General features: G+C 44.8%; 1 protein-coding gene across 4 annotated transcripts in view; it reads right to left on the bottom strand.

The window, feature by feature from the left end:
• The window catches only part of pcca (propionyl-CoA carboxylase subunit alpha), a 399,162-nt gene continuing 380,208 nt past the window's right edge, over positions 1–18,954 (bottom strand). For all 4 annotated transcript variants that reach the window (XM_038817962.1, XM_038817964.1, XM_038817966.1 and 1 more), the window contains 2 exons: positions 2,273–2,350; positions 1–894 (listed from right to left, as the gene is read on the bottom strand). In XM_038817962.1, the coding sequence (XP_038673890.1) occupies positions 826–894; positions 2,273–2,350 (147 nt within the window). In that variant the 3' untranslated portion in view covers positions 1–825. The remainder of the gene's footprint in view (positions 895–2,272; positions 2,351–18,954) is intronic.

Raw genomic sequence — 18,954 nt, 5'->3', positions numbered from 1 at the left:
TAAAGCACAAAAGAGTTTTAATAACTTATTAATCGGATGAGTGCAATTTCAGGGGCGTTTACTGTTCAGTAGAAATCACTGCGTATGAACCAATTTCAAAGGCCATTTTTCAAAATAGGTTCATGCAGTCAGTCCATCGTTCCCTCTGTCAGCTCCAATTTCTCCCCCTCCCGGTTCTTTCTCCAGTACCGTTGCAATTATTTATTTCCTTTTCACGGAGTTATCCAATTCCCCATCGAGTTTGTACCTGTTGATCGCTCTTTACAGGTGCGGCGTTTCAAGTGACAACAAGTTTCAATTTACCTCAAATCTACGCTCTCTGGTTACCTCTCTATTGTCACTGGAAACTTGCACCTCCTTAATCAACTTGCTGAAACAAAACACAAAGTCCAACACTTTTTCCCCCTTTCCCAGTTAGGTGTACGAGAAAACAAATGGCGAAATTTGAAAAGCATCTTTACTCATCTTGGAAAATCGTGCACCAATAAATCTGGCAAATGTAACTAAAATGTCCATTAACTCTGCTGTCGAACCAGTGATAATGTCCCTCCTCGTTAAGGGCCAAATATGTCAATTAGCAGCTCGGTAATCATGTTACATTTTCACAACACAGAGGTGGGAATTAGCTTCAAATTTCTGTTACACTATCAGTAAAATAATCAGATGCGTTCCTATTCTGCGACAGACAGTAAATATTACTGAGGTAACAGAGAGAAAATCCGTGGAGGAATGTCTACGGGGGTTTTAGGTTGAGAAGTTACAATCGAAAGTCTGGGGACATGATGTGAAGTAAAGCTTCTAAAATGTTCCTCTGTAGAATGCACGTCACTCAAATTCAATAAGAATATCTCCTTCTCCAACTGTGTCTCCTGGTTTGCAGTACACCTTCAATATCTAAACAAGGTCAAGAGAGATAAACATGTTTACAGTCGCACACAGGTATTAAGGTGACCAAAGATTGAATTAATGCTCATCTGCAAACGGTAAGGAGCAAAAGCAACACTGCATCGCAGATACCGAAATTAAATTCAATAAACATTAATAGTTAATGTCATTTATTTGTTAATGCTGCAGTTTCTATCAGCCCCGGTTACCTGCAAATCGCTTCAGTCACAACAGAAGGAAAAAAAACTACGCAGGTGGAAATCAGCGGAATGTGGCCATGCCGTGCGTGAGAAACGGTCAAAATGTCTCGTGGGTCGGTGGGCGGCAGGGTGACGCAGTGGTTAGCACTGCTGCCTCAGGGCGCCGAGGTCCCAGGTTCGATCCCGGCCCTGGGTCACTGCCCGTGTGGAGTTTGCACATTCTCCCCGTGTCTGCGTGGGTTTCACCCCCACAACCCAAAGATGTGCAGGGTAGGTGGATTGGCCACGCTAAATTGCCCCTTAATTAGAAAAAATGAATTGGATACTCTAAATTTATTTTTAAAAATTTAATTAAATGTCTCGTGGGTCCCATTCCGAACCCAGATGGGCTGCAGGTTGTCCGCCGCTGATATAGTGGCTTTGGAGAGAGTGCAGTATGGATTCACTGGAATACTATCTGGGCTCTGGGGGTTAATTTACAGGTATAGATTACGTGGTTAGCATTGCTGCCTCATGGCGCTGAGGACACGGGTTCGATCCCGCCCCCGGGTCACTGTCCGTGTGGAGTTTGCACATTCTCCCCGTGTCTGCGTGGGTCTCACCCCCACAACCCAAAGATGTGCAGGGTAGGTGGATTGGCCGCGCTAAATTGCCCCTTAATTGGAAAAAAATGAATTGGGTACACTAAATTAAAATAAAAGGGTGAAGAATTGGACAAAGAAAATTGAAGCCCATGACACAGGGAGAATTTGTGGACTCCAGACGGACAGTGACCCGGGGCTGGGATCGAACCCGGGTCCTTGGTGCCGTGAGGACACAGTGCTAACCACTGCGCCTCTGTGCCACCCTAATTCTTCACCTTTTTTTTTTCTTTTCTTAGAGTACCCAGTTCATTGGATCACAAGGACTGCAATTGTATAAGGTGTTAGTGAGGCCACACCTGGAGTAGTGTGTTCAGTTTTGGTCTCCTTACTTGAGAAAGGACATACTGGCACTGGAGGGTGTGCAGAGGAGATTCACTAGGTTAATCTCAGAGCTGAAAGGGTTGGATTACTCCACACAGACAGTGACCGAGCCGAGATCGAACCTGAGACCTCGGCGCCGTGAGGCAGGTGTGCTAACCACTGAGCCACTAATCCTTCACCCTTTAACAAATAAATCTTTACAATCAGTTTCAGTAAACCTACCTTTCCAGATTTTGCTGCAGCCAAACTGTTTTGCATTTTCATTGCCTCAATTACACAGACCTCCTGACCTTCTGTAACCTGCACAATTTATGTTTTTAAAAAATGCTTCATTAAATACAGAAGATTAATACCAAAAACATCACATTTGATCAAAGGTCAACATTCTCTCTGTTCCAGAAAATGAATTATTCGCCATCAGTAAAATCATTATGGAACATAAGCTGAAAGGATCGCGACATCCTGATACTGTCACTTTTTAAATAAAATTTGGAAATCAACCCAAGCAGAAATGCGTTTTTGCTGTATTAACTGTTACCTGCTGCAGGGGTAGAGTGAAACTTTGATTAGTATTACCATTCCTGTGACCGCAGAATGCAAGTGTATACTCATCTTAAGATACCAAATAAGAAACCAAGGGACTGGTTTAGCACAGGGCTAAATCACTGGCTTTGAAAGCAGGCCAGCAGCGCGGGTTCAATTCCCGTACCAGCCTCCCTGAACAGGCGCCGGAATGTGGCGACTAGGGGCTTTTCACAGTAACTTCATTGAAGCCTACTCGTGAGAATAAGCGATTTTCATTTCATTTCAAATTCTCAAGAATGTGATCAGATAAAGTTTGACACCAAGTCAAAAGAGGCATTGGGACAGGCGCCAAAGAATTAGTTCAAGAGTTAAGTTTTAAGGAGCATCTTAACTCCACACTACACCAATACGGTTTGGCACACTGAAGTTACCGCAGGATGGACAATGAATGCCGGCCTAGCCAGCGAAGCCCACATCCTTTGAATGAATCAAAAAATATATGTAATCATCTTCTCCGTGCAGCCCTTAAACCTAGCTTTGCTTACAGTACAATGCTAAAACTAATACGAGTTTTGTGATCGCATTTCCAGCCAAGTTGTAGGAGGAGAGAGAACATCTTACTCTCCCTAGAATCTGCTAGGGCTTATTAACTGAACCCTTCTTCAAAAAACAGTATAACTTTCCAATATTTAAAAGAAATGCTAAAGTCTAAATAAATCTTTCACACTGCATATGGACCTTTAAAAATGTAATTGGCTTAATTTTTGTTAACATTGGTCATTCAAGTTAAAAACGCAGGTCCTCCTGTGCATGTATAAATGTTGGAATCTGCAAGACAAATTTAACATAGACTTGAGAAAAAGGATTATTAATGATAATTAATTATAGCAATCGCTAAACTCAGTAACATCTGCTTAATTATGTGAATGGTGAGCATTTCACTCTATAATGGATCAAGATTTACTGCTTTATGAATTCTGATTTGCAAAAAGCATCAGAAGGAAACTATTTAAACTGAAGTTTCACTACAGGTTACAGAGCAAAGCAGACCGCTGTTTATAAAGGCACATAAACCAATGAGCATATGAACTATTATCCCATAGCAAAACATCTGACAATGAATGAATGTAATGTTGATCCAGTCCATGACTGTACACCATTATTTAGTGAGCGATGGTGGTATAGTGGTGAGCATAGCTGCCTTCCATGGAGTTGACGCGGGTTCGATTCCCGGCGTTCGCAATAAAAAGTTAGTTGTAAAATTTAGCAGCGCCACTTTGCGAGTTTCAAACTGAGGAAGAGAGCAATTATTGCGCAAGTACAGCGGGAAATTAAATAAGTACTTGTCATTTTCTGTGCGGAGTCTGCACATCCTCCCCGTGTGTGCGTGGGTTTCCTCCGGGTGCTCCGGTTTCCTCCCACAGTCCAAAGATGTGCAGGTTGGGTGGATTGGCCGTGATAAATTGCCCTTAGTGTCCAAAATTGCCTAGTGTTGGGTGGGGTTATTGGGTTATGAGGATAGGGTGGAGTTGTTGACCTTGGGTAGGGTGCTCTTTCCAAGAGCCGGTGCAGACTCGATGGGCTGAATGGCCTCCTTCTGCACTGTAAATTCTATGAACATTGATCCAGTCCATGACTGTACACCATTATTACCATGCACTTGTTTATTTGTGCAATTCACAATCTGGCATCAGTGTTAAAATAAATGACATGACTGGTAAGGAGTATTTGGGAACTCTTGTAATATTTCTCTCCAAAAAGAAAAACCACAGGATTGGGTGAAACGCTACTTTTACCACTGCACAATATTGCTCCCCCGACTTGAACAGAGAGTAAAATTAGGCAGGATATGAAAAAAACCCAATTTGCCAAATTCCCGATGGGTGCATCGAGTTAAACAGGCGACCTTAGTGAAAGTCATTCACTGGATGGTGTTCAGCAGGCGCACCATGGCCAAGCTAGGGGCAAGAGGCCCTTGTAGATTCAGGGTCCAGTGAAGACGAGGAATCACTGCCCGCGAAGACAGACAAAGGGAGAGAATTGGAGAGAATAAAGATGAAAGGTGTTCAGCGAGGTAATAAGTTGCATGTCCATGAGTACAAGTCTTACGAATTTAGCAGAAACCACCATATCTGGTTTGGACATTGGGATTAAAAGGAAAACTTGAATTTTTAGGACCTGTCATGCAGCCTGTGATTTAGTTAATAAAAGAACACAACATTTTGCAGTATTTTAGTTCCCTAAGAGAGGCAAAGGTGGCATATGAGCAGAGACTGGCAGCTAAGAAAAGAGAATCCTAAAGTCTTCTATCAGCATATACATTTTCAGACGATAGTAAGATGGTTGGGCCAGAAAGGGAACATGTGCACGGAGGCCGGAGTATGGCTCGGGTACTAAATGACTACTTTGCACTGGTCATGAGCAAAGAAGAAGACACTGCCTAACTAAAGAGGCACGTGAGATATTAAACATAATAACATAAGAACTAGGAGCAGGAGTAGGCCATCTGGCCCCTCGAGCCTGCTCCACCATTCAATGAGATCATGGCTGATCTTTTGTGGACTCAGCTCCACTTTCCGGCCTGAACACCATAACCCTTAATCCCTTTATTCTTCAAAAAACTATCTATCTTTATCTTAAAAACATTCAATGAAGGAGCCTCAACTGCTTCACTGGGCAAGGAATTCCATAGATTCACAACCCTTTGGGTGAAGAAGTTCCTCCTAAACTCAGTCCTAAATCTACTTCCCCTTATTTTGAGGCTATGCCCCCTAGTTTTGCTTTCACCCGCCAGTGGAAACAACCTGCCCGCATCTATCCTATCTATTCCCTTCATAATTTTATATGTTTCTATAAGAGCCCCCCTCATCCTTCTAAATTCCAAAGAGTACAGTCCCAGTCTACTCAACCTCTCCTCGTAACCCAACCCCTTCAGCTCTGGGATTAACCTAGTGAATCTCCTCTGCACACCCTCCAGCGCCAGTACGTCCTTTCTCAGGTAAGAAGACCAAAGCTAAACACAATACTCCAGGTGTGGCCTCACTAACATCTTATACAACTGCAGCATAACCTCCCTCGTCTTAAACTCCATCCATATTGAATGGGTTACAAATGACAAAGAGGTATTAGAAAGGATAACTGCACTTAAAGGTTGACAAGGCACCAGGGCCAGATGAGATGCATCCGAGGATACCGGGGGAAATTGTGAAGGCCTTTTGGTTAAGATCAAGCGCGGGATCAGGTGCAATGCCTTTTCTAGTCACCTTTGGTCCTGTATGTATCACTTGCGGGAACCATGAATTTGATTCAGTCTGAATTTGAATTGGTCTTTGGAGCAAGCAATGAGATGGATTAAGGACTTGCCCTGTCCACTCTGTGCGTTGGCTTTGTAACTCTGAGAAGGAATAAAATGTGTTTTAAAAAATCTTCCAATCCTCCTTAGACACATGGAGGCTGCCAGCAGACTAGAGAATTGCAAATTTTACATCCTTGCTCAAAAAAGGGGTGTAGTGATAAACCCAGCAATTGCTAACCCGTCCATTTAACCTCGATGGTGGGAAAGCATTTAGAAACGATAATCAGTGAGAAAACGAACTGTCGCTCGGACAATTGTGGATTAATTAAGGAAGACCAGCGTGGATTTGTTCAAGGCAAATGGCATTTAATTAACTTGATTGAGTATTTGATGAGGGAACGGAGAGGTTTGATGAAAAGCAATGTGGTTGATATGGTGTCCATATACTCCCCAAAGCTATCTGACAAAGTGCCACAAGATAGGCGATTCAGAGAAGCTGAAGATCCTGGAATGAAGGGGACAGTAGCAACATGGATACAAAGCTGGGTGAGTGACAGGAAACAGAAACAGACAGGAAACTTATTATTATAAGAAACAGGAGGAGGAGTCCATGGTGAATGGTTGCTGTGCAGCCTGGAGGAGCGTGTAGAGTGAGGTCTCTAGGAGTCAGTATGCTTTTCACGTGTATATTAGTGGTTTAGGTGTGCAGGGCACAATTTCAAAATTGGCAGACGACGCAGAGCTTGAAGGTATTGTGAATGGTGATGGTGATAAACTTCAAGAGAGCACAGACAGGCCGGTGGAATGGGTGGGTGTCTGGCAGACACAATTCAATGGAGAGAAGTGTGAAATGATGTATTTCAGTATGGAGAACGAGGAAAGATAAAATAAAGGGTACAATTTTAAATGAGAGTAGAGACCCATGCTTATACATGCGCATATCACTGTAGGTGGATGAAGGTTGAGAAAGTGCTCCTGGCCTTTATGAACAGAGGTATGAAGTACAACAGCAAGGCAGGTCTGACGATTCTTTACAAACACCGCTATGTCCTGAGTCGGAGTATTGTGTCCAATTCTGGGCATCGCACATTAGGGTCAGGGAAGGCACAGAAGAGGTGTACGAGAACGGTCCCGTGCATGAGAGACTTGGATAGATTGGAGAGGTTAGTGGGTTGTTCTCCTTAGAGAACGGAAGGTTGAGAGGAGATTTGATGGAGGTGGCCAAAAAAACATGCGGGAAGATAGAGAACAAATTCCTGTTGGCAGAAAGGTCGCGAACCTGAGGAAACAGATTGCAAGGTGACTGAGAAAAGAAGCAACAGGGATACAAGGAACATCTTTAGTGGTGAGGATCTACTGCCCGAGTGCGCGGCGGAGGCCGACTCGATAGGAGTGGACAAAGAATTGTAATGATATATAGTCAGGTTAGAGAAGGGTTAATAATTATATCTCCAAATGAATCAAACACTAGTGGGTGCTACCACTTCTCTGTATTTAAGACAGACCCTGAGGGAATTCTGGGAGTAGCATAAGGAGAAAGCATGGTTATAGCATTAGTAGACGATTAGAGTAGATTGCATTAACACAAGGTTAGATCATAGTGTAGTTAGTGACTATTTAGGTTATTGAATACTGTAAGACAGATCCAATATTACTTAATTATTACCTGTAGCTCAGTAGAGTGTGCGAACTTCATTTAATTAATAGTGTTATAATAAATTAGTTTTGTTTCAATTTTTGATTGGTAAAATTCTGTGTCAACAACATATTGGATCATTCTGGAGGAAAGGACAAATAATAAAACATATTACCAAGGATGGTAATATAACAAGAATTGCCGAGGTACGAGGAGAGGATGGGATTAACTGATCTGCAGAGAGTCAGCATGGACAGGAAGGACTGAATGGCCTCAATTCTCTGCTGTAGCCATTCTAAGAATGTATGAACGTTTAGTGCGGTATATTAACCACCATGTATTTTAGCGTGTGATCTCTGATCTGAGCCAGTGAAACATATAGAGCTGCACATTTAATAGTTCACAGTGCCCCAATGTGTAATCTGATTGGCCTGCCTCTGAAGGTTCAAAAGCTCACTCGCCACTCAACAATTGGTTCAACAACAGCCCTCTGGCCGATTCTGCAAAGAAAGCCTTGCTTGCCCTCCCTCTCCTTTCAGCCTGCCCCGCTCACTGGGAGGGTGGGATGGCTTGCATTTTTCGCATCTGCTGTCAAGCGTCATTTGCTGACTTTCAGGAAGGAAGGGCAATTCAAGCAGAACGAGCAGGGTATGGTGTTTTTTTTTTTAAATCCCCCACTTCTGTTGAAGTAGATGCTCCATCTGGTGGCCCAGAATAAATCTGACAAACATCCACCTGCGACATTTGGTTCGTTGTGTCCGGCTGCCCAAGGCTCGTTCAACCCACCCCCACCGTCTGCCAATGTGCAGTCATTTCTCAGATCATGCCGCTCCTGCTAAATGATATTGTCCGTGAAAAAGAGCTTAAGTTGACCGTAGGTTTTACGGCACAGAAACAGGCCATTCAGCCCGACTAATGCACCTGTTCCACCCGAGCCTCCTCCCGCCTGACAGAAATTCTCGTTCCCGAGTTCAGATCCCTCCACGGCCTCACTCCCTCCCTATCTCCGGAATCTCTTCCAGCCCCACCACCCGAGACACCCGCTCGCCTCTAATTCTGACCCCGTGAGAATCTCTGGTTTGATTCTCTCCACCTTCAGCTGCTGGGGGGCCCCCAACCTTTCGAATTCCTTCGCTCTCCCTCTCGGCCTCTCTTTCCTCCTTCAGGACATTCCTTAAATCCCACTTCTGTCACCAAGCTACTGGTCACCTGTTCTGGTATCTCCATGTGCACATTCAGCTTTACAATACCCCGGAGAAGTTTTATAAAACGTTCAAGACACAATATGAAACAAATTGCTGCTGTACATCCAACCCTATCCACATATCCTTCTATCCTTTCTGATTCATATGTTTACCTAGTGTTTCCTGAAATGTATCAATGCTATTTACCTCAACCACTCCCTGTGGGGGCGACATTCTCACCACTCTCTGAGGAAGGATGTACATCAGGGGTGGGCAAACTACAACCAAGTCATTAAAAAAAAAAAAATTTGTTAAAAAAAATTGTTTTAAAAAAAAATTTTAATTATTTTTTTTAAGGTTAATGGGGGGGCTGTTGGGTTACTTACTGGTATAGGGTGGATACGTTGACTTGAGTAGGGTGATCATTGCTCGGCACAACGTCGAGGGCCGAAGGGCCTGTTCTGTGCTGTACTGTTCTATGTTCTATATGAGGCGCCCAGAATCATAACCGGGTGAAGTAATTATTTTACTTAATATACTATGCGGCCCTTTAAAATTGTGAATTTCTGAATGTGGCCCTTGCACGGAAAAGTTTGCCCACCCCTGATGTACATATTGTAAGGTCTCAAAGCTGAGTTCAGCCGCTTCAGATTGTGACCATCACTCTCCATTTGTTTTAATACCCCACACACAGTGGTTAGCACTGTGGCTTCACAGCGCCAGGGTCCCAGGTTCGATTCCCTGCTGGGTCACTGTCTGCATGGAGTCTGCACGTTCTCCCCGTGTCCGCGTGGGTTTTCCCCGGGTGCTCCGGTTTCCTCCCTCAGTCCAAAGACGTGCCGGTTAGGTGGATTGGCCATGCTAAAATTGCCCTTAGTGTCCAAAAAGGTTAGAGAGGGGTTATTGGGTTACGGGGATAGGGTGGAAGTGAGAGCTTAAGTGGGTCGGCGCAGATTCGATGGGCCGAACGGCCTCCTTCTGCACTGTATATTCTATGTCTATCTCTACGTGTCTTTTGTTCTAATAATAATAATCGTTATTATTGTCACAAGTAGGCTTACATTAACACTGCAATGAAGTTACTGTGAAAATGCCCCTAGTCGCCACATTCCGGCGCCAGTACACCTTGCTGCAGTCTCTCCCAGCAACTGTTTAATGTCAAACACATTCTCCCTCCCTTCAGTTCTGATGAAGAGCCAAAGGATTCGAAGTGTTAACTCTGCTTTCTCATCTTACAGATGCTGTAGGGCTGCTGAGGTTTTGCAGTGTCCCCTCTGCTCTCGTTTCACACTCCAGAATCCAGAATCCGCAGTATTTTGGTTATTATGTTGTAGGATGTTGGGTAACGTTCAGCCTATCTCAATGAAGTCTTCATAGCCTTAAGTAGGCTAACTGCATTTATTAACTACAAAATCTATGTTCATATATAGCCATGATGTGGCGATGCCGGCGTTGGACTGGGGTGAGCACAGTAAGAAGTCTTACAACACCAGGTTAAAGTCCAACAGGTTTGTTTCAAACACGAGCTTTCGGAGCACGGCTCCTTCTTCAGGTGAGTCATTCACCTGAAGAAGGAGCCGTGCTCCGAAAGCTCGTGTTTGAAACAAACCTGTTGGACTTTAACCTGGTGTTGTAAGACTTCTTACTATGTTCATATAAACAGGGAAGGGCTCCGGATATGAACCGCCTCCATGCTTGCCTGCACACACTGCTCCCGTCCAAAGACTGACCCCTGGGTGTGGGTCCTGTGTTCTCTTACATCACCATGTGGGCGATACCGTACTCAGTCCCTATGTGTTAAACTTATATGTGCCAGACCTTTGAACTACAGTCCAAAAATTAAAGAACAAAAACAATCACCTGTTTGATTTATAGCTTTGTCACAGGTTTTTACTGTTTGCTAATTGGAACAGGAGGAGGTTAGTCAGTTTCACAAGCCCATTGTGCACTTCCGTTAATAATAATCTTTATTATAGTGACAAGTAGGCTTACATTAACACTGCAATGAAGTTACTGTGAAAAGCCCCTAGTCGCCACACTCCGGCACCAGTTCGGGTACACAGAGGGAGAATTCAGAATGTCCAATTCACCTAACAAGCACGTCTTTCGGGACTTGTGGGAGGAAACCGGAGCGCCCGGAGGAAACCCACACAGACACGGCGAGAACGTGCAGACTCCGCACAGACAGTGACCCAGCCGGGAATCGAACCTGGGACCCTGGAGCTGTGAAGCAACTGTGCTAACTATATCGTAACCCCGTCTAACCGCTTGGGTTCTGTAACCCTTAGTCCCCATACCCAACCAAAAAAATCATAAATCTCAGTTTTGAAATTTCCTGCTGACCCTCAGCCTCAACAGCTTTGGGGCGGAGAGTGGGTCGGGGGGCAGATTTCCACTCCCCTTCCTGTGAGGAAGTGCTTCCTGACATCTCCCCTGAACGGCCTGGCTCGGTATTTAAGGTTCTGCCCCCCCCCACCCCCACCCCCCCTCGGCCTTGTTTGGACCCCCCTTCCCCTCTCCCACCACCACCAGGTGAAATAGTTTATTTCTGTCGATCCTATCAAATCCTTTAATGGGATAAGGACGGACACCCGAGCAAATATTGTTTGGACATTAACAGAGCTTCATACATGGGCCCCATTTCACAATTCCCATGAAGACGTAATGATTATGACAAGAGCTCTCCAATGTTATGCCTTCGAAATGGTCACAGGTCCGAGAAGTCTTTCCGATAAATCCACTCACTGATGATGGAATTCCCTTCCTGCCTCTAATTGATGCAAAGTTTTGTTGATTGGAAACACACATCTTTCATCCCGCTTACAGCGTCCCATCCTTTCTGACACCAGGTCAAGGTTCACAGTCGCATCAGATTATCAAACTGGCAACTCATTAGGCGCTGCGGCCTTGCCTTGCCCAGGATCAATTTGCCGCAAAGAATCAAACCCAGGCCATTTATTCCACAGGCCCGGGTGCTTGAGGAGCTTTTCGCATGTCGCATAGCATTGCCATGCTTTCCCAGACATCTCCAACTGATGATTAATTGTGAATGATGGGAAACAAGGCCAGCTGCTTGCCATGGCCTGAAACATTACTATAATGGATATAAGCTGCCAATTTTCCAAGGTTTACTGGCACGTCTTCCCTGTGCAATTAAGGAAAGTTATAAATGATATGGAAATCTATCAAGGTCTATTTATTTTCACCAGAGCTGGTCCTCCCTGGATATTTCCACCTGAAAACTTTGGGGCAGCAATATATAGGTAACCTGATTTTAACTCTATACCCCGTGTAAGTTCATTGAGACGTGTGCCTGGTCTAAGAACACTGTGACTGTGGGATGAACCAGGAATATTCTGAAATTCATCCTTTTAAGACATCTGCTCCATTTTCCGGTGGGGGGAGAGGTTGTTGCCAAATGCCCTTTAATTATTCCCATGAATGCACCCTCATACAGAACAAGGTGCCAAAGTCACACTCGGGCAAACACTGTTAGATGAAAGTGGTGGCTACTGAACTGGCAAACAAATACCTAAGGGCTTCGCATTTTACCGCAACGGGGTTACAGCTTCACAATGCATTCTGCGGACGGGTATCCACCAGAAATTGTGGAAGGGGAAAAGGGGGGGGGCCTTCAGACACTCTCCTGACACAACAATAATAAAAAGATAAATGTTGATCCAGACTACCTTTGGCCCACGCTGACAGTATCGCCGGGCGCAGATGCCAGGGAATGTTCTAAACTACAGAGGCAGAGGCATGACCATCCCTGACCAGGAACGCCACGGTTCTGGTCCTGATCCTCCCACGATGTGAAATGAGCACAATACATTTGCTGGACGTGGCGGACAGTAACAGCTGTGCTTTTCCCACATGAGGGAGAGTGCGCTATCCTGGGCTGCGATCGGGTTCGAGCAGATGGAAAAATACATTAGAGCTGCCCCTACACCCCCTCCGCAACAAGCATTCACCACGTATCTTCTCGAGAAAACAGATTAAAATGCGATTCCGTGTTGGGTTGCAAAATTGATTTATTTTTTTTTTAAACTGTGGTTCCTCCTCCAGCAGTCGTTTCCTTTCAACCAAGTTTAAAATGAAAAGCAAGAGAATCAGATTCAATTCGTTTGATGTTTTTCTTTTGCGCAGATCCCGCAGAAACGCGAGGACTGCAATGGAACTGGTGCCAATGACATATGGTTTACCATGGTGCTAAACATTCATACCAGAGACAGCTTCATCAGTCATTTGTGTATCTGCATTAAAAAATTATCGTCTGATGGATGATATTTAGAGTTTACCCTGCTGCTCAAACATTATCAAAGAAACACAGGTTTTTAAACCCACATGACACTAGAAACTGCAGACCATGAAATACTTTTGTTGCAATGCTCAGATCATGCTTGCCAGGTAATATACAGCAATAAATACGCATACAAAACTCCCAGCTAAAGCCCACAGCCTGGGTCAAAGCTGCACAGGCCAATTAATGCAGAGCATCTGTTCTGCACAGCAGTAGGACACTTTGCAACAACTTTGGTAGTTTGAACAAAAGAATCGCGTCTTTCTTCCGAAAAGACAATTACGTCAATGAAGTAGGGAGCCATGTAAGTTCTTGCACGTTTTCTTAGAAAACACAAGATCTCCTCAAAGAGAAGGTTTATTAATGTCACACCTCCCTTTGTTCTGTCGGGTCCTGTATGTGTCTGCCAAATGTGACAGAAGGCACAAAGAGGGTCATAGGGGTCCAATTGTCATATCACCTTCTGTTCAGGCAAAGTGCAACACAAACAATGAGATTGGTGCAAAAATGATCTTACTGCAAAGAATCAGATCCCTTCGACCTTCCCAAAGATTTCTTAAGTCAGGAGTGTGAGTGAGATTTAAAATGCCGGTACTACAGTAGACATACAACCAGAATGGTTTTTAAAAAAAATAAATTTAGAGTACCCAATTCGTTTTTTCCAATTAAGGGACAATTTAGAGTGGCCAATCCACCTACCCTGTGCACATCTTTGGGTTGTGGGGGTGAAACCCATGCAAACACGGGGAGAATGTGCAAACTCCACACGGACAGTGACCCAGAGCCGGGATCGAACCCGGGTCCTCAGTGCCGTGAGACAGCAATGCTAACCCACTGTGCCACCATGCTGCCCGCCTTTTTGTCTATTTTGAATGAAAGTTAAAGTGCACAAATTAGAGCTTTTGAAAGCACTGATCAGGGACAAAAGTTAAAAACACAACGTTAATTGCAATCCGCAAATCAGAAAATTAGTCTCTTGCCTAATCCGTAACACAGTCGGCACAGGTTTTAAGATTTACTTTACTATTAAGTTTTAATTCTTTGTCAAACTTTTCTCCCTTCCTTCAAGCAGTTTTCATTTTGGTTGTCCAAAAGCAAAATGCTGCAGATGCTGGAAATCTGAATTAAAAATGGAAAATGCTGGAAAACGCCCAGCGTCCATGGAGGGAGAATCACAACGTTTCGGGTCAATAATCCTTCATTTGAACCGGGATGAATTAGAAATGTCACAGGGGGCAGCACGGTGGCGAGGTCCCAGGTTCGACCTCGGCTCTGGGTCACTGTCCGTGTGGAGTTTGCACATTCACCCCGTGTTTGCGTGGGTTACGCCCCCACAACCCAAAGATGTGCAGGGTAGGTGGATTGGCCACGCTACATTGCCCCTTAATTGGAAAAAATGAATTGGATACTCTAAATTTATTTATTTTTAATTACAAAAGTGTCGCTGCGATAATGGGACAAGTAAAGAAACAAAAAGGTTTGTCTGGAGCAGATATGAATGGCAATCATTATTAATGTCACAAGTAGGCTTACATAAATACTGCAATGAAGTTACTGTGAAAATCCCCTAGTCGCCACATTCCGGCGCCTGTTCGGATACACTGAGGGAAAATTCAGAATGTCCAATTCACCTAACAGCACCTCTTTCAGGACTTGTGGGAGGAAACCGGAGCACCCGGAAGAAACCCACGCAGATACGGGGAGAACGTGCAGACTCCACACAGACAGTGACCCAAGTCGGGAATCGAACCTGGGACCCTGGCGCTGTGAAGCAACGGTGCTAACCACTGTAATGAATAGTTGTTGTAAAAGAGCAAGAACAAGATAAAGGCCAAAATACCCTGCAACAAATGAAAAGAGAGTGCAGTCAGAAATTGCTGAACTCAGAGCTGAGTCCAAAAGTCTGCAGAGAGCCTAAATGAAAGAGGAGGTGCTGTTCCTTGAGCTTCACTCGAACACTGTAAGAAGCAGAGCAGAGAGAGGTCAGTGCAGAAGCATGATGAGGAACTAAAATGACAGGCCGCTGAAAGCTCGGGGGCGTGATTACGGATTCAACAGGGTGTTCTGCAAAGTGGCCATCCAATCTACATTAGGTCTGCCCAGTATAAATCTGGCGGCTTGAGACCACACAGCAGGTAGTCGAATGCGTTCTTTAAAAGGAGGAACTTCTTTACGTAAATAAATAATAAAGTTCAGCAATAACAGTAAACCCAGCAGAACGGTAGTAAGAGTGATGACTATGAAAACAGGAGCTGCGGTACAACAGGTCTTGCTCGCAGGTAAGCCCGCCCAAGCTTGCTCAGTGCCCTCAACAGAAGCTAGAAAAACAATTACATAGGAGAAAGGCTTATAAGAACACTGTACTCAAAATGACACTCTAACACTCCTCCCCCCATAAATTTCAATCCCACCCCATTGGAGGGGGGGGGGGGGCGGATACCTACTCAGTAACTACTGGTTAATCTTGTATCAGTTGATCTTGAATTGTAGGTGAAGAGGTAGATTGAGAATTTGATCATTAATGTTCCTCCTCCACTCCCCTGGAAACCCAGGAACCACTTCCTGGTGAACGCCCAGAGCGACATTACCGTCTGGCAGGTTATCTGTAACGTCTGCGAACAACTCTTCTGTGTTTATGGTTAATCTGACATGACAAACAGGATCTTCCTCTGTTCTCCAAGCCCTGATCCACATTCGGCCCCCAACCCTGGCTAGACTTTCAATTCTAGGAGCAACTGGATGAACCTCATGAATTTCCTCCATGAGTTACGAACAACAAGGGGGTGGAATGACCACTCATTGTTTGCAACTGTGAGGGGAGGGAGTGGCATAGTGGTATTGTCACTGGACTAGTAATCCAGCTAATGCTCTGGGGACCTGGGTTCGAATCCCACCAGGACAGATGGTGAAATTTTAATTCAATAAATATCTGGAATTAAAAGTCTAATGACGACCATGGAACCATTGTCGATTGCCGTAAAAACCCATCTGGTTCACTAATGTTCTTGAGAGAAGGAAATCTGCCGTCCTTACCCGGTCTGGCCCACATGTCACTCCAGACCCACAGCAATGTGGTTGACACTTAAATGCCCTCAGGGATGGGCAATAAATGCCGGCCCAGCCACACCCACATCCCATTGAAAAAAGATCCTGCACACATAATTTATCCCTACACTTCATACAAGGTTTTGACTCATCTTCAATGATATTTGGCCACCCATGTTATTGAAACTTGCGACAGAATAGGATCTCTGTCCATCCACTGCTTTACACTTATTTACACAAATGACTGTGCAAATCTCTCCCGTAAAAAATTGTATCGGGGACACAAAACCTTTGACGGTAAATCTGATCAAGGAAGAGACTCAACGCTCTTCATTTGCATTGTCTTCCCCTGCTCTGTGCAAGATATTGCACTGAGAGGTAGCACGGCGGCGCAGTGGTTAGCACCCTCACTGGGAAACCTGGTTAACGGTGAGCTTGCAGTCACCACATATGTGCACTGTAGCAACATGTTTTAGGACAGGAATGATTGGAGCTGCACGGTAGCACAGTGGTTAGCACAATAGCTTCACAACTTCAGGGTCCCAGGTTCGATTCCCGGCTTGGGTCACTGTCTGTGTGGAGTCTGCACGTTCTCCCCGTGTGTGCGTGGGTTTCCTCCGGGTGCTCCGGTTTCCTCCCACAGTCCAAAGATGTGCAGGTTGGGTGGATTGGCCAGGCTAAATTGCTTTTATCGTCCAAAATTGCCCTTAGTGTTGGGTGGGGTTACTGGGTTATGGGGATAGGGTGGAGGTGTGGACCTTGGGTAGGGTGCTCTTTCCAAGAGCCGGTGCAGACTCGATGGGCCGAATGGCCTCCGTCTGCACTGTGAATTCTATGATCTATGATGAAAACTGAATAGGTTCAATGATTCCAAGCCTTTGCAGTCATTCCAACTTCACCTCCCCTCTCATGACATAGGGCAGTATCCTGGGTTTTCTAAAGCAGAGAGGGAACTGAGGATCTACAGACAACTTCACAGTGTACCACACAATGTACTCACTTCATTCTTGAACATGTCCGGTAACATCGCGATAACGTCCCCGTTCACCCTCCTGTGCTTGACCTCAGGCAACTTTGTTAGAATTTTGCAGCCAAGCAAAATCGACCCCTTCCCTTTGACCACAAGGAGGCGTGTCTTTGCTTCTTGACTATTATACGCAATATGGACTTCCAATGTCCCGAGAAAAGATATGGACTCCCTGGTGTACGTCTGAAGAATAATCTCTGCCGGAGTGAGGGCTGGCACTTAAGAGTCCCACATCGGCTTGTCGGTCTCTTCACTAATTACAGACGTTGAGGCTCCTGTGTCCACCTCCATTTTGATTTGCTTACCATCAACCACTACTGTAGAATAACTAGGCTCCGTTTGTGCCTCATTCGCATTAAACATGCCATATGCTTGTCCCTCTGCCTGCTCTGAGCGGCTAAACGATGCGTAGCTGCTTCTTAGAATTTAAATTTTCTTGCCCAGCCTTCGCCTTGTTCTTCGCACCCCTCCATTTCTTCGCTAAATGCCTCTTGTTGCACCGGTGACTAGCAGCGTCCATAAATTTGCAATGATTTGCGTAGTGTGATCCACCACATCTAAAAGACTCTACTGCTCTCACCTCTTTCTTAATTTGATGTCGTGCTCCCGTCCGAGCACCAATATTAGCCTTCTGACTACCTTTAGCATTTCCATGCCTGGCAAAATTTCCAGATCCTTCTTTTTTTAAAAATAAATTTAGATTACCCAATTACTTTTTCCAATTAAGGGGCAATTTAGCGAGGCCAATCCACCTACTCTGCAGATTTTTGGGTTGTGGGTGCGAAACCCACGCAGACACGGGGACAATTTGCAAACTCCACATGGACAGTGACCCAGAGCCGGGATCGAACCTGGGACCTCAGCGCCGTGAGGCAGCAGTGCGAACCCACTGAGCCACCGTGCTGCCCTTCCAGATCCTTCTTTAAAGTAACTGTGACTTCAGGCAACAGCCAGCGCTGAATGCTGTCCTGGCTAATGCCGCAGACCAGCCTGTCTCTGATTATATCTTCTAAAACTGCTCCAAAATCACAATGATCTGAAATTGCCGTAATTCGCCAACAAAGCTAGCTACCGACGGACCTATTTTTTGTAAATGGTTATGAAATTTGAATAATCACCAAGGGCTTCAGGTTATGGTGACTCTGGAGCAGAGAAACTAAATCTGCAAATGAAATCTCCACTGGCTTCCATGGCATAGCTAGATTCCTCATCAACCTTTCAGTCTTCACCCTACACACACTCAGGAGTGCTGTTCTGCTTCATCTTCTATTCCATTTGCTGAAAAGAAATGCTGTAACCTCTCCATGCATCCAGCCCAGTCCTCATTTCTCTCATCGAACTCATCGACCAATCAAACATAGTCATGGTGCTGCTAACTTGATACTCCATCGAATAAACCCATAATGAATAGTAGCCACTCACTGAATGCAACCTGGTGTTGCCACACTGAAAATCTAAAAAATGCTGTTTTATTTTCTTGCTATTTTCACCTCGTTGCCAAAAATGCATCGCAAGCAAGGTGGCGCAGTGGGTTAGCCCTGCAGCCTCACGGCGCCGAGGTCCCAGGTTCGATCCCGGCTCTGGGTCACTGTCCGTGTGGAGTTTGCACGTTCTCCCCGTGTTTGCGTAGGTTTCACCCCCACAACCCAAAGATGTGCAGGGTAGGTGGATTGGCCAGGCTAAATTACCTCTTAATTGGAAAAAATGAAATGGGTACACTAAATTTTTTTAAAAATGCATTGTAACTTGAGACCACAAAGAGGTAGTCATATGCGTTGTTTAAAAGGAGGAACTTCTTTATATAAATAAATAACGGAGTTTGACTCAGCAGAACAATAGTAAGAGTAATAATAATGGAAACAGGAGCTCTAGTAAAACAGGTCTTACAGGTC

The sequence above is a fragment of the Scyliorhinus canicula genome, chromosome 14, assembly GCF_902713615.1.
Source record: "Scyliorhinus canicula chromosome 14, sScyCan1.1, whole genome shotgun sequence".
Taxonomy (NCBI): domain Eukaryota; kingdom Metazoa; phylum Chordata; class Chondrichthyes; order Carcharhiniformes; family Scyliorhinidae; genus Scyliorhinus; species Scyliorhinus canicula.
The sequence above is the reverse complement of the archived record's forward strand: the minus strand, read 5'-3'. Positions and strand labels throughout refer to the sequence as shown.